Consider the following 19,838-nt stretch of genomic DNA (forward strand, 5'->3'; position numbering starts at 1 on the left):
AAAGCAATTGCAGAAGGAGATGAACATAAGCAGGGGAGCTCAAGGTGGTGGCAAGAGGAGATCATCCGGGTGCGGCAGGTGAAGAACAAAGGTTGGCAACGTTAGGAGATCAAAGCAAGTTAGTGAGCCCAAGGTGGTCACAAGAGGGGAACCCCAAGCAGTAGCCAGAAAAGACTATCAAGTAGTGGCCAGAAAGAAGCAGCAGGAGAGGGATGGGAAGAAGGAAGAGGTGTCCAAGACTAGGAAGTCTTGAAACAGAGAAACTAGGAAAGCACGAGAGGGCAAGCACCACCCAAGGCAAAGGTACGGTTAAGGCTGCAATCAGTAGGGAACAAATTCACAGTCGGAGGAGGAATGAGCACATGGTGTGGTGTTGAGGATGTCATAGATGGGCTAAAAAAACAGTCGTATGGGAGGTTGCCCAGAGCAGTGCCAGTGGTTCATATTTATTCCAAACCTTAAACCCATCACTTTTTTGGTGGTGTTGAGGATGAGTCAGGAACAGAGGGGAGTTAGCACAGAGCATCAGAGGGTAGAAATCTTGATCCAAAGGGAGGGTGGTAAAAAGAACCCTGAGAGCACCTCTGTAAGTCGACCCAGAAGACTGGCTGCCTCCACGTACTTCTCTTAGCCAAACTCCAGATGCATTTACATCTCAAGCCCCAAATCGATATGGACTATAGATCCAGCACAGAAAGCCCAAGTTGATTGTACCTTAATTCCTATGAGAGAAAGAGAAGTTTTAACTAATACCACTGGGATCGGAGGGGAGCGAGAGGGAATGACAAAGCTAATATTTTACTTAATTGGAGTGGTTGAGGGGCTTATAAAAAAGGAGGCATTTTTGAGTGGCTACAACTTGGGATGAAAAATTGTGAAAAAGCTTGGTTTGTTTTGAATTTTTAAAGGACTCAAGTCCCCAAGAACGTGTCTGAGGACAACTTTTTCTTTTCTTTGGATACTTTGAGAGGTGATGGGGCAAAGTAACTCCAAGGCATCAACTTAAAGTTATTCTCCAAATAAGAGTATTGGTTGGGATTTCACCCAAGACCGGAATGTACGCAGTGTTGATTCATAGTTCATGAAGGCTCTAGTAAAGAGAATATCTGAGAACCAGTGTAATTGAGTAAAGAGTTTTGAAATTCAAAACAGATGTGGTCCAGTCTGTTTATTAGTTACTATAGTATGATAAACATGAAAGTAAAAGGAATCTTTGCGGATACTGCACCATACCTTTTGTTAACAAGACCCTGCAGTGCGCAGAACACTGCCGTTTACCACATTTGCAGTATTATCGATGTATCCAGGCAGCAAAACCTTGGCCTGGTCCACACATCCCTGTTCTCCAAAATACAGTGCAACTTGTATTGAGTCCAGCAGGTGGGCAGCGATTTGCAACGCTCCTTACTAGACCCCTCAAAGCCTGCCAATCGGGAGCTGCAATGGATAGCCGAGATCTTCAGACCTAAGCATGCCTGGGGTCCCGTCAGAAAGGCCTTCTTTTCTTAGCTCAAATTAAAACCGGATGCATCCCAGGTAAGTCCTTTTGTTTGTAGAGGTGGAGACTTTAAGGGAGAGGACTCATTCTGATAAGATAGGATCACTTGTGAAATTGGGAGAATTTTCCTGCTCCAAAGTGAGCTCTACCTGGATATGCAGCCGGGGTACATATCTGGCATAGACTGGGATAGTTTGGTTGGAGTGGCTGAGATTTGTGGTAGTTTTGGCATGGGAAGATGAGGGAGGGGTTGTTTTCAATGTTTGCGCAAGCTTCCTCCTACATCTGTACTTTTCAGCCATGCCGAATTTCTGCTTTACAAAGCAGAACTAGTCAAAAACCCAGCCAATATTTCACATGATGAAAAAGACCAATTGCACATACGCCTAGTCAGGTATTTGCCAACTAATTTGTTCATCAAAACCTCTGCACATACCTTTTCCACTAAACATTTTGCGACTGACAGCTGTTCTTTGCTCACCCACAAGGGTTAAACATGAACTAACAAGATGTATTGACTACAGCTTATCTGTAAAACTGGAAGTGTTTTGAAAGGACGAAGAAGAACGCAGAGAGAATCAGACAATATCCCAGAGATCCTACAGGTAGATTATGTTTGTACAGCAAAAAGGTTATTGATATCACGTTCGAATACAAGTTGTATTAAACTGTCACAGTGCCCTTGCACTCTCTGGTGCACTTTGACATTTTTATGCTTCATCAATTATGCATTCAACTTTTTTACTTCGCTTTGATAATTGGAAGACCCAGTTTCTCAGTGATAAAACAGCTTACGTTCCATGAGCTGAGGCACAGGGCAATAACGTGATATGTCCAATGTATCACCCAGAGTCCATGGAGAGCAAACAATGGAAAGTAAGAACGAATGGTTGCAAACCAAGTGTCTTATGCACCAGACGTTAATGTGCTCCCACTAGTGATGAGATTATTGCAATACTATAGAGCCCAGCCCTTATTAGTCACTCACATACTCTGAAAAACTATCTAAGAGGGGCTGCTTTGGGTGCTTGCGTTGAACATGGCGTAGAAGAGTGTTGCGCTCTCCGAATCGCATGTGGCACATCTCACACTGGAAGGGCCTTTCTCCCGTGTGCACCCGGTGGTGGTGAGCCAGCTCGCCTGTATCTCGGAAGCTGCGCTGGCAGATCTGGCACTCATATGGCTTTCCAACAGTGTGGGTGTACTTGTGACGCTCTAGGTGTGAGGTGCGCTTGAAGGCCTTTCCGCAGATGTCGCAGCCGAAGGGCTTGTGCGCTGAGTGGGTGATGCTGTGCCGTTGCAGGTAAGAAAGATACTCAAACTGCCGTGAGCAGATGGGGCAGCTGTACATCTTGCGTGGAGCAGACCCACCCTCTGTGCCACCGCTTGCACCAAAACCACCCGCAAAGACCAATCGATCCTTGTCAGTGTCTGGCTTAGGCTCCTCCACTAACACAGTGTATGGCATGCCTTTGTTGTCAATAAGCAGGAACCTTCGGTACTTTGACGGTTTTACAGCCTCTGTTTTTGTTAAGCACTGGGCTGTAGCTTTCCCAGGTTCAACTTCTGTCACTTCCATGTCACTTTCTTCCCCAGGATGAAGAGAATCTGTTGCCTCTTTAGTCGTGCAAAGGTTTATGGGCTTCATCTCGCCAGACGTCCTGTTATAGCTATGTTGCTCTGCATTTCCAGGGTCACCCATAGCCGAAGACCTCCTCTCCCTTAGCGTGTCATGTTGAACTTGTAAACCAAGCAGGCTCTTGTCATTTGGATGGCCTTCTGTAATAAGAGATCGATGAATAGGGACGTCTCTTTTGACTGGAGGTGTCTGCCCATTGACCACTAGGCTCTCGAAAGTCACGCCTGTGAAACTGCAAGGGTTTTGGGCACTCTGGACTACCAAACTGTTCATAGGAAAGGGGGCAGGATTATACACTGTGTGCCTGGGTTTATTCAAACTGCCTGCTTGATGTCCACTTTCTGCAACCAGGTTTGGACCGCTTGCAATGCGGCCACTGAGATTCTTCAACAAAGCAGGATGGCGCGAGAGGGGTGGTGGACTTTTGGCAATGAAGGTGCTGGCCCCCAGCTTCTGAGAACCAGATGCAACTGGAGAATGTGGCATTGCACTGGGAGCAGGCGGTCGATGCACTGGTGACTTCATCTGAGCAGGCAATCTCAGTCCTATAATTTCAGCTCTTTCAAATATTTCTGAACCTGGGTCATACGTGTTAGGCTCCATCCTTCTTCTGGGTTTCAAATTATCTGAGCTCCCCGAGGGCCATACCCTCAGGCCAGCTGTACCTATTCCCCTTGGAATGCCTGTGGCAGATGGTCGTAGTCCATTATGGGCCAAGCCAATCCCTCTAGTTGTTTGCCACTTGTTGTCCCAGGTATGATTATGCATTCCTCTATGGGTTCTAGGTTGCACGAGGGAGCCATTTTGTTTCCCAGTTGCCTCCTCCATGATTCAACACGGGACTTATTATTCAGCAGCTGTTGCGCCAATAGGAATCCTAGCTGGGATTTCCGTTCTAGGCTCAGCTGTCCAACTAGCTGGTAAGCTGTCTGCTTTTCCCTACTCCAGTGAGAAGCATTCAGGTTTCCCAATGTGAAGACATTTTCAGTAGCATCCATTGAAAGGATCAAACAAGTGATGTTGATTTAGGACACCTAGGAAGACAAACACATGAACATATTAGGCAGAGTCATGATAATTGATATAGACCATATGACATGTTCAGCCACCATACAAAAACTGCTTTGTGCAACAAAAGAGAACAATACAACTGGGCATTTTACAGTGTTAATCAATGCTAGACCATAAAAATAGGCATTTGTAAACTCTGGGTTAGCACTCATCTATAGACCGGGATACTCTTGACCTACAGTAAAAAAACAATAGGTCTACAAGGTAAACATTAGTGGCAGTCACCAGTTCATCAATCTTCCCATATTTGCAGTTTTGACCCAATGGTATCCTACAGATGCAGACTGTTTTAACGTATCAGCCAATGGTGGTACACAGATTGGGGCACTAGTGAACTGTGGACCAATGTTGACCCACAGATGGGACATTAGCCACCTGTGTATCGATTGCAATTTAAAGATGAGGCATTAGTAACATTTACCCATTGAAATTCTACAGGTGGTTCTGTAATGTCAGTATAAACAAATGGTAAAATATAGGTTAGAAAATTATCTACCAGCTGACTAAGCTCCAGACAGAAACATTATTAAAGGTCCGAACCTTGGTGCATTCATAGATATATGTACATAGATATATGGACATCTTAGCCAAGAGCAATTCACCAAGCGCATACAAATAACCCATTAAACAAAAGATGCCACAATTAGAGTTTTTTTAAAAATTTAAGCCTGAAGTACTCTGTATTAACAGATAACCATCTACATTGTAGCCCAAACATTTAATAAGTCAGAAGAGAAATATTAGCTGTGATGAGACAGATGCTAAAATGGTTTAATGTTATATTTTTCTTACTTTTTATTAATACTGTTATTCATTGTCATGGTGAGCAACACCATAACCTGATTGCTAAAAAGACTGACAAACCAGAACATGTTCATACTGTGATTAGAGCTCAATTCTTTGCAGCTGTATTGCCTCCGTGATCGATGTTGCAGAACAACCACCTATCCAGAAATATACTGCAAGAAACAAGTGAGCCAACCAATAGAATCAACCTCTGCTCCTCAGTCTAGACTTATTTGTTTGGATGTGAGAATTCGGGTTAGGCTTTCCAACAGTATAATTCACACTAGCGACCCTAATAATTTGGCTACTAAATTCCAGATCTATGGTGAATTTAGTGGCCTAAGGCGTGGGGAACCATTCCAAATCCCTAGGCTCTGAAGATTTCCTACTCTCAAATGCAAATATTATGTGAGTGCTTTCTCTTGGTTGCATGCCCTGCTGGCCACAGTGAATGAGAGATTGAATGTTGATGTGTGCAGAGTGAATGGTAGCTCAGCGAATGTTGGGTGAGTGGCTTTGAGTGAATGTTCTTTGTGTGACCGTTGGGACTAAGCTACGCTGGGAGAGGTGGCAGCCTCCTGTCTTATGTGTAATTGTGGTTTACAAAGGGACTTTGACATTGAACTAATAATAAAGCCCAGGTGCCTGTGTACCTGAACTCTCCTCGGTCACCTGCACCTGACGTTGAAGCAAGGAACAAAAGACTGTTTGTTGTATTCTGTTGGAATCAGCTTCCCATCTAGCTCCATCCAACATCTGACTTGCTTTCCTTTAGGAAATTGCTAAAAACCTGGCTTTGGGAAATTTACTTTCCTAACTTCAATTTTCACTTTCTCTGCACTATAACTACCACTGCTTTTATCATTGTTTAATTGTATTCATATATGTAGGGTATATTTGATACTTTTTTTTAGAGAAATTAAAAAAATGACAGACTATGCATAGTTATTTACTAAGTCAAAACATATCCCATTATGCTCTTGCTCCCTGTAGCAGCTATGCTCTGAAGAGTCAGCCGTCATTAAGAAACAAAGTTATGAGTCTTGGTTGCGTAGCATGTCATTCACAAAACATTTGAAAAAGTCTCGGATTCAATAAGAAGGGATTGGTTCGGGACATGTCAGTCTTGAGCACATCTGTTAGTAAATTAGTAACTGTGCTATTGTCAGCCTGACTTTATTAAATCTAACAGTGTTCAACATCATCACGCTTCCTAATCTCTCCCAGACACTTGGCTGATATAAGGATCTACTAAACTGTGTTCAGCTGGTTTAGATCATTATTATTCATTCTTATCAGTTCAGATCTTATCCTCTCACTTTTGTCTTTTCTAGGGGCACATCCCCTTGTTAATATGCATACATGGCCCTTTAGCAATGTCTTAAACCTAATCATAACACCCTGTCCCACAAAGGACACGCTATTCTATTAACCAACATTCCAAGTGGGTAGCCCAGACAAAAGGTCCAAACCTAATCTTAATAATTGTCTTAGCCTCCTGGCTAATTCTTCTTTACTTCTTGTTGAGCAAAAGTGATAATAAACCTGGTCCACCAATGTCCAGCCCTAATCTCTAAATAACATACAAAATTATTCTGTAGATAATTCCCTCAAGGAATACTCGCGACTCATATCTTTCCACTATCTCTTGGGTTGTCCAGTCTTCCATACCATTCCAAGGCCTTTCAATTCCATCTCCAGACCTCTCCACAGTCTTCCTCTACTTGCTCGTGGGTCTGGGTATTCACCTCCTCCTCTGTCTCTAGTGATCAAGTAAATCCTTTCTTTACCCCAAACAAGGACCCACTTGTCCCGGTCGAGGCATGACAATAAGACATCAAAAGTCTTTCTCCAACAGTGGCCACTCCCTGGCAATAACGTCCTGGGATTATTCACAAGTTTGACCTCTGAACAGTCTTTTGCTAGACCTCTCAACCATCTATAATCTACTTTTCTCACACTTCTCCCAGAGGACAAAGTACTGTCCTTTTGGGTTGGTGGTTCTCTTTGCTCTCCCTGCCACTCATCCACTGAAGTTGAATTCGCTAGATGCAGAGTGCATTTCATCTCCCTCTTAGTATGGATCCTTGTCAGGCAGTAAATATTGCACTCCTCCTGCCAAGGATATCTCTGCCTCAGGATTCTTTCAAGTCAGGGTTCTCTAAGAAGCACCCAAGCCTCAGGCCTTCCATCTTTTTCAGGTTTCTGAGTTGGAATGCTGCTGTGGTCCACACCTCCTTTATCACACAGTTTTTCTGGTAAAATCCCTCGCTTGGATTTGGCAGAGCTTTGCAGAACCGCCACCAGAAGTTGGTAGAACAACCTCAAGTTCAAGTGGCGATCTCCCTTTTTCCCCAAAGAAACTGAGTAATCAGTCAGCTGTCTCCTGGCTTGGGCAATTTCTGTTTTGGCCTGGACCTTTTTAAACTCATTGCCTGTTTTTATAATTGTAAACAGGCCAGGGATTGGTCCTTCCTTTGGGTGACCAACCTCGTGGTCTCAGATGAGCCCTTTATCCACTGGTTCTTTAATTATAGTGTTATATTATTTTTACTCTCCTTGTATTGGAGAGGAGGCAAATTGACTATTATCCTCAATTGCTGGCTACGTGGTTTTAAATAAGCAGTGTGCAGTCTCTGACATCTTGGAACTCTTTGTAATTGAGTCTGCCGTTCCCTGGTGCTCTTCAGATGCCTAGTTTCTCTGAGCAAGTGTGTACGGCTTCCCCATCTGACTGCATGGTCTTCGGACAGTTAGATATCTGCATTTGCTTTGAAAACATACGTACACAGATTCTGATGAAGGCCCGCGATTATACTTTAACGCTACTCTTCACTCTTTCCCAATTAGGGCCAGGGGCTGCTGAGACATCTATTTCCCTTGCAATGTTCAAAGGGCTAATGACTTCAAAAGCAAAAATGGAATACCATGTCTGGGTGTGGGTGATGAGACACGAAATCCAACTCCATTCACCCTCTGGGATGCATCTCGGCTGGTAGCCATACAGTCCCAGATTCCTGTGGCTCTGCCCCCACATAAAAGAAGATGAGCAGTTCCTCTAACTCGCAGTGTGCTGGGGCCGTATTCCAGTTGACCCACAGACATTCAATCCGCACTTATCATTGTCATGAGCCTACAGTGTGGATGTATTACATGAGGGTCCCGTGTTCTGGGCCTGCGGTCAGTCTATGCCTATGTGCCTTTGTTCAGGGTTTAGGTCTGTGGCACTGACTATCTCCAAGCGCAGTTTAGTAGGTGCACTTAAGCTCCAGTCTATTGGCCCGTCCGTGGTGTCAAAACAGGTTCGGACCTTCAGGGTTGAACATCTCCAAGCACCTGGGCTGCAGAGTTGTGGATATGGTGCTGTGTCCATGCCGTGCTACTCGTGTGCAGGCTCCAGCTGGCCTATGAGGCAATAGGGCAATGCCCAAACCAAAAAATGCAAAATGCTAGTGTGGCCCAGTTTTTTGGTCAAAGTGGGCTGTTTGTTTTGCCAATGTGGGCCAGTTTGATGTGTTACTTCACTATGTGGCTAGTAGTATTGACCCTTGTTGCTGAATAAATATTCTTTAAATTGCACAATTTGCATTACATTTGATCGAAAAACTCCCCCTTGAGTACTATTCAGATGGCCTGTCACAAAAGGAAGGAATTGGCATTTCCAACTGTGGGACACTTTTTCATTGGTGCCCGAGACAATTTTATGCCCCAGTCCGTCCCGGCGCGTGTGCATGATATTTCACCACTTATAGAGACATCCATAACCTTTTATATGTGTCGATGGATGCATGTGCAACTAGAGATGGGCAAAGCACCAAAAACTATGGTTTGCTGTAGAACTTGTGGCACACAAAGTAGAGGTGATGAAACTTTGCGAGATTGAAAGAAAATCTTTATATATCAAGCTGAATGCATGTATGTTTGTCCGGCTATACAAATCGACACAGTTGAACCCACGTCTACCAAATTTTGCATGGATTCCTCTTTGGTCTGGGGCAAGATCGTACTATGTTTGGATGCAAAAATCTTATATGCAAAAAAGAAATTAGGATGTGTGGGTGTGTATGCTTGTCCGGCTATAGAAATCCACACCGTTGAACCCACTGATACCACATTTTGCATGTATTCTTCATGTCTGAGGCAAGATTGTCATCTATGTTTGGATGCACAAAATTCATTCCATAGACGCCCTCATTTACTGATGCTCACCCCAAGTCACTAGAGTAGGTACTAGAAGGAGGCAACATTTGTAAAAGTGTTTGAAGCAAAATGTTCGATGTGTTGGTTATTCCTTTCAAATGTATTACTACTGTATACAGTTCGAAAGTGTTCATTAAAGCATTTTTAAAGGGAATTAAAAAAATAACTTTATCACGCCACTCCAAATATGAGAAATGGCAAGGTTACAGTTGACTTTTCATTCACAAGAAGAGAGCACAATCAATCAATCTTTCTTGGAAATGTTCTCAAATGTGCTGAAGCCATTGAGTGACTGAAACATGCCGCACACAAAATGAACATCACTTGGAAAAGCTCCATCTCATGCAAAGCGAAAATCAATATCAAGAGCCTTTGAAACACAACAACAAACAGCAGCATGACTTGCCGACCAGAGGACAAGAGCAACTTTCTCCAGGGTAAATGAAACACCAGAGTAAACTGAAGCAAGACCTTCCGACGAGAGGACAAGAGCAATATCCTCCAGGGGACATGAGACACCACCCGATCATGACATGGGCAACGCCGAGTACCCCAGCTAATACTAAATGAAAAAACACCCTCCTCTGCAATTGTCTTAACAAAAAAAAATCCAAATGTTAGAAGTACATTTTTACAGAATTAAAAAAGGTATTAAGAAAATATAATACAGAGCCATATAAACACCTTTTCATCCAATCGAGGACAAATTATAAATATGTTTTACAATTTGAAGCAGTTATTTTTCAGCACAGCTTGTTTATCATCCACTTGTCAGGAAGAAAGAACAGCTTGATGGTGAATTCAATTGTAAATAAATTCACAATGTCTTCAAAAAACTCATGATGATAAATGATAACTTATCTATAACAACAGACACTAGACGCACAAACGCTAAATATGAACCAGCAGAAGTATGTACCCAGATCAACTGTTTCTTTTCACTGTCAACTTGGTTTAGCACCAATTAGTGCTAATGTGCTTTAGCATGGTGCCGGGACAGAGGTGTATGGCTGCTTCTCTCTCCATCTTGGTTTGAAAATATAAGCAATCCTTCCATAATAGAATGTCGTGGCCTCTGAAATACATATACAGCAGAGTCTGCCATGGATGATACTCCATCTGAGGGGCACAAATAAGAGGCAGAAAAAACCTGCAGTGAAACTTGTTACTCACACCAGATTCTGAGGGCTGCTGCAACGAGGACCAGGAAACAGCCAGATCAATAATCGAGGCAAAGAACAGAAGGCGCTCCAACCCATCTTCCTCAATCTATTAACTAATGATAATGGTAAAGTACTAATGGAGAAAATAGTTGTTGCTGGCCCAATGATAATCTACAGTGGAGAACATTACAGAACTATCAGCTAACCATAATCTATAGATCTGGACATTAATTTAGGCAATGGACCCGAAAACAGCAACCAATCAAATAACTACCTACACGTGGGGACATTAGCAAACCATGGTGAAACAATGGCCATCTACAGACAAAACGAAACAGTTGTCATACCCACACACGTCCTGAGAAAAGAATATTCAATTGAGGATATCAAGTGTCTTATCAAAAGATGGCTGCCACATCTATGGATGTATTAGTGCACATTTAAGAGGACTTCACAAATAGAACAGCTATAGATGAAACACAGATCTTCATTACTTTATTTAGTGCACAAAGTCAAAGTAAAGATATATCATGCCGCAATGATAATGTAGGTACTGTGACAAAAATGACCCTACAAACCGGGTTTCTCATGTCCATGGCCATGGCCAGTGCTATCACTAGGCAAGGTTAGGCGCTTGCCTCTACGTGCAAAATGTTAAAGCAGCAAAATGCTGCTTTAACTCACACTACGTTTGTCTGGCCTTGCCTTACCTGTGAAGGCACCGGCCCTGTCTCCTGTACACTGTCTGCAGGCTGGCGCTGGCGGCGGCAGCAGCAGTATTACCCAAACTGATCGGGGAGAATCGACCATTTGGAGAATTGACCGAATTTCAATGGTCCTAATTGACCTTTTGCACAATTGTACTTTTATATAAATATGTTGTGATCAAGCGGCGAGTAGAGCCACGAAACGCGTTAACGTTCCCAACGCACACTTTTATTTCTGCACTTTGGGAGTGCCACATATTGATGGCCTTTTAACTTTTGTGCCATTTTGTAAGGCACCAATAAAGACGGAGAGAGAGAGAGAGAGAGAGAGAGAGAGATATATATATATATAGGGTTGGTTTTTGTTAATTATATTATTTAAAGTGAATGGGTAGGGTGTTGCGGGGGGGTTTGGTTTGGGGTTGCAGGGGGTTGCCCCTTGCATATATGGCCAAATTAACCTTTGAAATTTGGTCAATTCTCCCGCAAGCAATTCTCATTCGGTCAATTTGTATACAACTGCAGCAGAGACAGAGACCAGGCGGTGCCGTGAAGGTTGGGTCAGGCCTGGGTCACGAGTGGCATCATGGGTGTGGTAGCACTGGCTGGCATCAGCCCATTTCGAACGGAGCACCCCACGTGCCACTCTGCTCTGTATGTCTTCTGTGTGTCATTAGAAGCAAGTACCAAGCATCCCACAATATTCAAAGGGACTATGTGGAAAAAGCAATGCATGCAGCTGCTGAACAAGAAGAGTTTCCTGCTAGTTACTTGACAGAAGGAGCAGATTAATCAGGATGAGACAACACGGCCCTTTCCCCAAGTTTTGTGTCATACCCTTGTCCCTGCTGCTTGATACCCCTCTCTACGGTGCCTCTGCAGTTTCCGTGCATACCTGTTACTTGTAACAATGCCTCTATCCGACCATCAAAATGAATCTCCCCGCCCCCATTGGCCCCTCGCATTAGTGTGGACATTTTTATCCTCCTCTGGATAGTGCCCAAGTCCCCGCGTGGTGGTTGACTTGACCCCTGTACTTGGGCTGGCTCCTCTAATATGATCGCATTTTAGGCCTTTTGTATGCAGCGGACCAGCACCCCATGGAGTCCGGGACCCATGGGCTCATGAAGCGCCTTAAAACTGTATTTAGAAACACCAGCGCTGATTCTTAACCAGATAAAGTCCACGTCCGCTGCAAAGCTGGGCTAAATGTTCATCATATCTCTGACCATAAACGAAGCACAAATGGCAGCATTGCTAGTCCGGCCTTCGAACATCACACATTTTACATATATGAGAAGGTAAGAGTCAGGCTGAGAATAGAGATGAGTATGGCTTTTTGACTTTGAAAGATAAATGCCTACTCACAGGGTTTGTTGGTGGGCTGTACAGGGATGCTTGCCTCCTGGCCATTAAGAAGTACCAGTCTTGCATTGCTCATAGTGAGTAACTATACACAGAACACAGGAACTGACAAAACCACCCGCAGGTGAAGAAATAACTGCAAGTCTGGCTAAAGTCATAGAGCTCACACTTTTCCATTCCCCTCATTCTGTATTAGGGGACAGCCAGAGATGCCCAGTAGCACCTCCAAGGGCTGTCATTTGAGATTTTTTGCATGTGTGGCCTTGAAGTGGTGTGCACTTGTCTATGGAGCATCACGAATCTAAATAAACTTAAAAAGACAAATAACTACCGGGAGTCGAGCCTTCCATAAATGCAGCATCAGGAACTGCAAGGCTCAGTGATTTGGTGGTGATTTACAGAGTGGGCAGTGATCATAAGTTCTTGATCACATGGTGATTTGTTTGGTACCAATTTCTAAATGAGTTTGCGAGCAGTGCATTTGCTAAATGGAAAGTGTCTACTTTTCCAAAAAAGCCACTACAACTGCTGAACAAGCATTGGCAATGCCACACGTTTTGACTTTGTGTAGGATAGGGATAGGTATTTGACAGGTACTGCTGTAATGGTACTAACTGGCCATTATTGGCAGCTGCTGTAAAATGATCTCAGTACCTGGGCATGTAACAGCAGTGCCTGGCAAATGATTATTTAACCTGTTGGCTTTGGCAATGCTTGCTTTTAACAGAACTTCAGTGAAGGACATGCACACTGCATATAAATCAAGTGACTGAAAGCACTCGTGGTTAAGAAATTTTCATTACACCAGTAGTGCATGTAAAGATCCAATAAAACCATTAATTTGCAGAAGACTCCATTGAAATAACTCTGACAGGCATCTTAACCAAAGGTTAATGCTACTTCTTGATAAAGCTAGCACAAAGATATCCCAAGAGAATGTGCTTATAGCGGGTAGAGGTGGAAAGTGAGTGGAATGGCCATGGGGATTAGCATGGCTGTGGGCAGTTAATGGGTGGACAAATAACCAAACACCACCTACACGTTTTGTGTCCCTCAACGCATCCCATCACCCTCCTAGCTGTACTCCAATGCAATAGTTCCAGCGTATAGGTGGTGCTTAGGATCACCTACTACGAAAAACTTCTCTATTGGCACACAAATAAACAAACCCTGTGTCCTAAATAAGCTCAATTTAAACTAAATTGACAGATTGTGCACTCTGGTGCATCAGTGCAGAGGGTCTTCTGAGGAAAATGTCACTCCATTTTCCCGTCTTCTCGATCTGCCACTGCTTGCAAGCACAAGATCCAGCACCACCGTCCACATACAACCATACCTAGACTTGAGGTGTGTGCTACAAAATTACAGTATTCACTGTAGTGCTTCATCAGCTGTTTCCATCAACTACATTATAAATGCAATCCTGATTTTTCCACTGTCAGTTTCCCAGTGTAATGGCAGGAGCATGGAGGACTCGTGATCACACACACCTTTAATACATTTATGCTGCTGCCATGCAAAATATGCCTCAGAGAGGCGCACTACGCCTGGAAAAAGACTGGCAAGGGCGACTCCCTCCATAATCAACGTGGTACCAGCTCCCACTCTTGCAACCAGCATCTCATCACAACAGTGGCAGAGTGTTTAAGTGTGTTATATGTTGATCTTTCCTCTATCTATTAATAAATATTGTGCCCCCTTGTGCCTGTCACTTTTATATTTCCGGGTGTGTCCAAGGGATGCAATAGAGGGTATTGGCCCTTGCATGAGTTGGGAAGAGTGGTAATGTGGTACCCTGTGCTGGGAAAGACCATACCCCTCACATGTCACTCCGGAGGGTCGTGATTTATTGGTCTGATTTTGGCACCCATCGCCTTACCTGTTTACCAGGCCAATATGAACTCATTGGCCATCCCATAGCCATGCACGAGACTCTGGACCTCACCTTAGCGCTTGGGAATCGGGTATTATGACAGGGCTGTTCAGAGTGGGCATGTCTCTCATGTGGGAATGTTTCCCACAGAATTGCCTTGGGTGATTTTGGCTTGTGGGTGGCTGACCCCTCAAATGCTGTGGCAACAGCTGTAATTCACAGTGTGGGTATTATGCCAGTCTCTTGATAGTTCTGACTTATACCAGAGGTACTGCATGCTACGCAAATGAGGTGGTGGGTCTCAAGTTCACTCTATCTGATAAAAGAGAGTTATGGAGCTGACTTGGTTCTACTGAGCACAGACATGGACACATTATTCCTCCTTTGCCTTAGAGGATAGACTCCATGACAACAGAGCGATGTGTGAACTTGTGCTTCGTGCTGGCGTCCCCTTTACAGGCCACTTCTGGAAACTTTGCCTGTAAAGGATTTTGACAGTCCCCTAGTATTCCAGTGTCCCGCAAATGTCAAGACATGAATTCTGACAGAAGGACCCTTGAAGCTGTAGGACACAGAATGAGGGTGACCTGATATTTTGAGAATATGTCATAAATGCACAGATTCCAGTGTGAGGGCAGAGTAGGTCAACCCAAGGACATCCTTCACAATGAGGGCTTGATGGTGGGGAGCCTTCAGGTTCATCCTGACTTGTTTAATCAAACCTGTATTTATGAAACACAGAGGCTTTAATTTGACTTCTGAAACCTAACACTGTGAGTAAATGTGAGGGTAAGGAAAGTGCAATGGGATCCATCGACAGCAGAAGACGTGAGCAATGTGTTGGTTGGGTGGAGGTAATTGGTTTGCAGCAATCCATAACACAATGAGGATGAGGCTGGTTGGTTGAGAACGGTTAGGATCTGAAATGGAGTGTGGGGGGTGGGGAGGTGCCAATCTGACAGTTTGCCTAGGGTGGCAAAATTCCTTGCACCGGCCCTGTACATGCCTACAAATATATTTGAAAGTGGCCAATGCTCTATGATACAGGTGGCTGGGGATCTCACGAGTTGTATGCAAAGCTGCAGACCATTAATCATTAATTAGATTACCCTTTCAATAAAACAAAATAAAAAAAATGAAAAACAAATGAGAAAGGAAGACAGAAGAGTGTGGAAGGACAGTTGCATAGGGAAGAGCATCAGCTCATCCTGTACATGTGCTTGTCCCAGTTCCGAGGGGTTATACAGGACACCTGCTTTACTCCATGTCCTACATTGTTGTTTGAAAATATATAATAATTCTTCACCTACATTGACATTGTTGTGTAAAGCAACAACAGACTGCTCTTGGAATTTACTTCACTGCCCACTAGGTTTTTACTTAGGGTTGTAGATATTCTTTGCACATTCTGGGTACAGCTTACAAGTTAGGCAGAGGTGTCAAGGTGGTGCCTCACGAAGCCATTCAATTGCTGTAAGTAGAAAGATATGGTAAGTAAACAGGGGCTTCATGGGTGAAGAAAACAGACATAAATATTGGAGGGGTCAGTTGTTGGTGGCATGGCCTAGGAGAGATGGCAATCGATATGTAATACATCTCTTTCCCACTAACCAGGTCATCCAGATTCTTTAAAGCGGCAAACCCGATAAGCGAGCAACATAACAAAAAATGACACAAGGAAAGGATTGTGTGATTTCGAACATCACAAAACTGTGTTGCACCTCATAAGAAAGATAGGTTGATGACCTGACCAGAACATAACATGTATTATCATGGCAAAAGTCAAGCAATGAGTTGGTGCTAACCAGCATATCCTGAGTGGTAAATGGATATCAATGAATTGGTAAAAGACTGTGTTGAAATTCCACCGCGCCTTGTCTGCAGGAAAACCAAGATTATTGGGCATTTTCATCCAGTTAGGAAAAGTACACTTCATGCTACTATTAGCTGCATAACACAGGAGGGAAAGGCCAAAAGAACAATTTTTAATGTGTGATATCTAGCACTAGAGAGACAGGGTATCCCAGACACCTTTATTCCCTAAAAACAAAAATAGGGAATTACAATACCTCCAAATAGGAAACAACTGACAGATAGGAGCTGCTCCACCCTTTCATCACACAGATCCCCTGATGGGTCTGGATCAGTAATACCAACAGAGTGGTGTGTGAAGAATCCTTTTTTTAAATTTGTTTTATTAAAAATTATAGTTTTACAAACTTTTAATTTTTTTTCTCACTATTCCAATCAACACAGAGAAAAATAAATTCAATTCTTTCAATTACATGTTTGCTTCTTATTAATCAAGTCAGATCTAGTAAGTTTTTAATATAGTAAATGCACTAGAGCATTATATTGTTCCAGAAATGTATAATCAAGAACACTAGAGGTTTGTTGTTTCCTAACAAAATCTGTGCCCATCTTTCCCTCGCACCAAAGTCAGTACCAAGTTGTGGAAACCTATCTCGAGCCAATTTTCTTTTTTCAGTTAATGCCGTGCATTCCATTACAATATGGTATAAAGTTTCAATTGTATCAAGCTGGAGACAAAAGTGACAGTGAGACAAGTCTGATGGCAACGGCTTTGTCTTCACCAATATTTCCTGTATGGGCAACAGGTTAAGTCGTAAACGTAAAAAAAGTATCCTGAATGTAGCGTGAAGGGAACGTCTAAGTATTGAGGAAGTTGGTTTATCGCTCTTGCCTCTATGTCGCAATTAAGTGCGAACTGATATTGTGCCTTAATTATCATTGTCCAAATCCAATCTTTCTATTGTAGGCTCTTTTCTGTTGTCGGCCACATTTGAGCATCTCAAAAGAAATTTCTTCATCCTGCAGGATCATCATGGCAGCATTTTCCCACAGATTTAATGTTGTATCACATATTGAACTTAAGTGTTGCCATAAAATCTCTATTGCTGGGATAAAGTCATCTATCACTGTCTTTCTGAAGAGATCCGGGTGTTTCCAACTACGGATTTCAGTGACTGGAAGACATAATTACCGCCAGACAATCCAAAAGGGCCTTAGAAACAATCTGGCAGAAGAACCCCAATGCTGCCACCCTCTCAGCATATAAAAATCTGTATTGGAATTCAAAGCACTCATAACTTCTACTAAAGCTACTCACTACAACAAGAGACTTATCAATGCACAGTCCAATGTTGGAGAACTGTTCAAAATCTTGGCAGAATTCCACAATCGTCCAGCTCCTTCAAACGAAGCTCCTGTTAAGAACTCCGAGTGGTGGCAAGAAATCCACAATGGCTTCTTATCCAAAATCACGGCCCATAAGGAAAACATTAAAAACACTCTCAATCGTGGAGATCTTGTGTTATCTGACCACACCTCCTCTACGCCCACCAATAACACAAACAACCTTCCCTTGTTCTCCTTCTGTCAGTACTCAGAGGAACAAGTGCTTAGGGTTATACAAGATCTTAAAACCACCTCATGTCCAGGTGACGACTGTCCAATTAATATATTTAAAGAATCATTAGATCTTCTCGTCCCCTGGCTCACCAAGCTGATTAATCTATCCTTTGACCAGGGCACAGTTCCGTCTGCTTTCAAATCTGCAGGGATTACCCCGCTACTAAAAAAAAGACAACGAAGATCCATCTAACACAGACAACTATCGGCCTATCACTAGTGTACCTTTTTGTCACGACCCTCTGCCCTGATCCCCACTGGCAAGCCCATCGGCCAGGTGGAATCAGGACTCGGGTCTTAAATAAAGCCTGGCATCCACTTCCCAGGCCCTCTTGGGGCCAGTCCTGGCGCCTTTGGCGCAAGGTTCATACACAGTGAAAGACATCTGCTCAGGGAACTACTTTATTTAGGCTTTCAGCCAACATGGAGGCATCCACATAGCTGGATTCCTAAGAACCAAGCTTTGCGGTATAGTGTGTTGGGTGTGGTGGCCTAGGGACTACTTTACCTGGACTACTTTGCAGAGGCTATTTAAACCACACCCGAACAAGACAACACGCTTCGCGTTACTTTGCAGCTAGCAACGTGACGCTCACCGTGTCCAGCTTACTCACAAGCCTAGGAAATCAAAACCTGCAGAAAGACAAAAGAACATCGTTAGCAGTAGCATCTTACCTGCGATCTCCATCTTTCACTGCTCGCAGCTCCTGGGTAGCTCTGTTGGATCTGCGCTCCTCTCGGATCAAAGGACCTGCAGCAAAAGGAAGAAAAGACATTATTAAAGGAGGTATTAGAGACATTTCAACCACAAATTGCTTAAAAGACTTACCTGGCTGATCGCCTTTCGGCCAGCATCGCTTCAGGAATCCACGCGACCTACGAAAAAGGGAGAAGACACAGGTCAGCGAAGACAAGACATTGCACCGCTGCGTAAAGCGCTTACCTCCCGCATCATAGCGCTTATTGTGCACCATCGTTTACCGGCAAGGCTCAGCTTAGCCAGTTTGCCACACGGACGCTCCATAAATCTAAATGAGATAAAAAGAGACATTATCAAACAGAGAAAGGCACGCAAGAATAACAAATCAATAAACAGCAATAAGACCTACCTGAAAGACATTACTTGGGCCGCTGTCAGTGAAGTAACTGGACCGCACACGCCCACGAGAGACAACGTGCCCCTGCCCAGAAGGCAGGACGGAGAGCTCGCCAACTTCTACAACCAGGTGAGAAGAGGGCCCAGAGGGGCCGAAGTCATACGGGAGGTGGGGGGAAAACTTACCTGGGTCGGCCAGTCCTAAACACAGTCCTCCTGTATTTCCAGACAGGACTTCCACCGAGAACCACACCAGGGAATCACTGAGAAGGATACCAGCGACCAACTGGCTGGGTTGCGTCCCCGTGGATACCAGGTGAGCGTAACAGAACGCGAAGCTACCTTAACTAATCCACCTGGGCGCCATGGAGACATCGGAAATTGACCAATTGGCCCAATTGTTGGGGGACCTTCGTGCCGAGGTTAATTCTGCCCGACAAGAGACTAATGCACTCCAAAGAGACCTAATAGTGACCAAAGATCGCACTGAGGAGATTGGTAGACAGTTCTTGCAATCACAGGCAGGACAGACTCCTCTGCCTGGGGGAAATCCACAGATGCAAAATCCCACCTCCTCATCTTTTACCCCAACTTCAGTACAGATCACGTTACCTGGAACAGTTCCCCTGGCACCACCAGAAAGGTTTTCAGGCGACCCACAGAAGTATGCAGCGTTCATAAATCAGTGTTGCCCTGGAGCATTTCCAAACGACCAAGCTCGGGTAACTTTTGTCCTATCGTATTTGAGTGGAAGCGCAGCGGGTTGGTCGGTGCCGTTGGTGACCCATGATGATCCATTGTTACAGGACTATGGGGGGGTCCCAGAGAGAAATGGAAAAACGTTTTGCTCGCCATACCCAGGAACAAGCAGTTGACAATGAACTCTTATCCCTCCGGCAGGGGAATCCGGACTTGCTGACGTACATTGCTACCTTCAATAGACTGGTTGCCGAAGCCAGGTGGCCTGAAAACAAAATAACCACGTTATTCCATCGAGGCTTGCGAGAC

General features: G+C 44.0%; 1 protein-coding gene across 1 annotated transcript in view; it reads right to left on the reverse strand.

The window, feature by feature from the left end:
* Positions 1 to 1,153: 1,153 nt before the first annotated feature.
* Positions 1,154 to 19,838, reverse strand: part of LOC138453694 (uncharacterized) — a 139,497-nt gene continuing 120,812 nt past the window's right edge. Inside the window, exon 3 of the mRNA XM_069606776.1 lies at positions 1,154 to 4,171. Coding sequence (XP_069462877.1) covers positions 2,475 to 3,965 — 1,491 coding nt within the window. The 5' untranslated portion in view covers positions 3,966 to 4,171 and the 3' untranslated portion in view covers positions 1,154 to 2,474. The remainder of the gene's footprint in view (positions 4,172 to 19,838) is intronic.

Source organism: Ambystoma mexicanum, chromosome 1p (genome assembly GCF_040938575.1).
Source record: "Ambystoma mexicanum isolate Mex_15411 chromosome 1p, UKY_AmexF1_1, whole genome shotgun sequence".
Classification (NCBI taxonomy): domain Eukaryota; kingdom Metazoa; phylum Chordata; class Amphibia; order Caudata; family Ambystomatidae; genus Ambystoma; species Ambystoma mexicanum.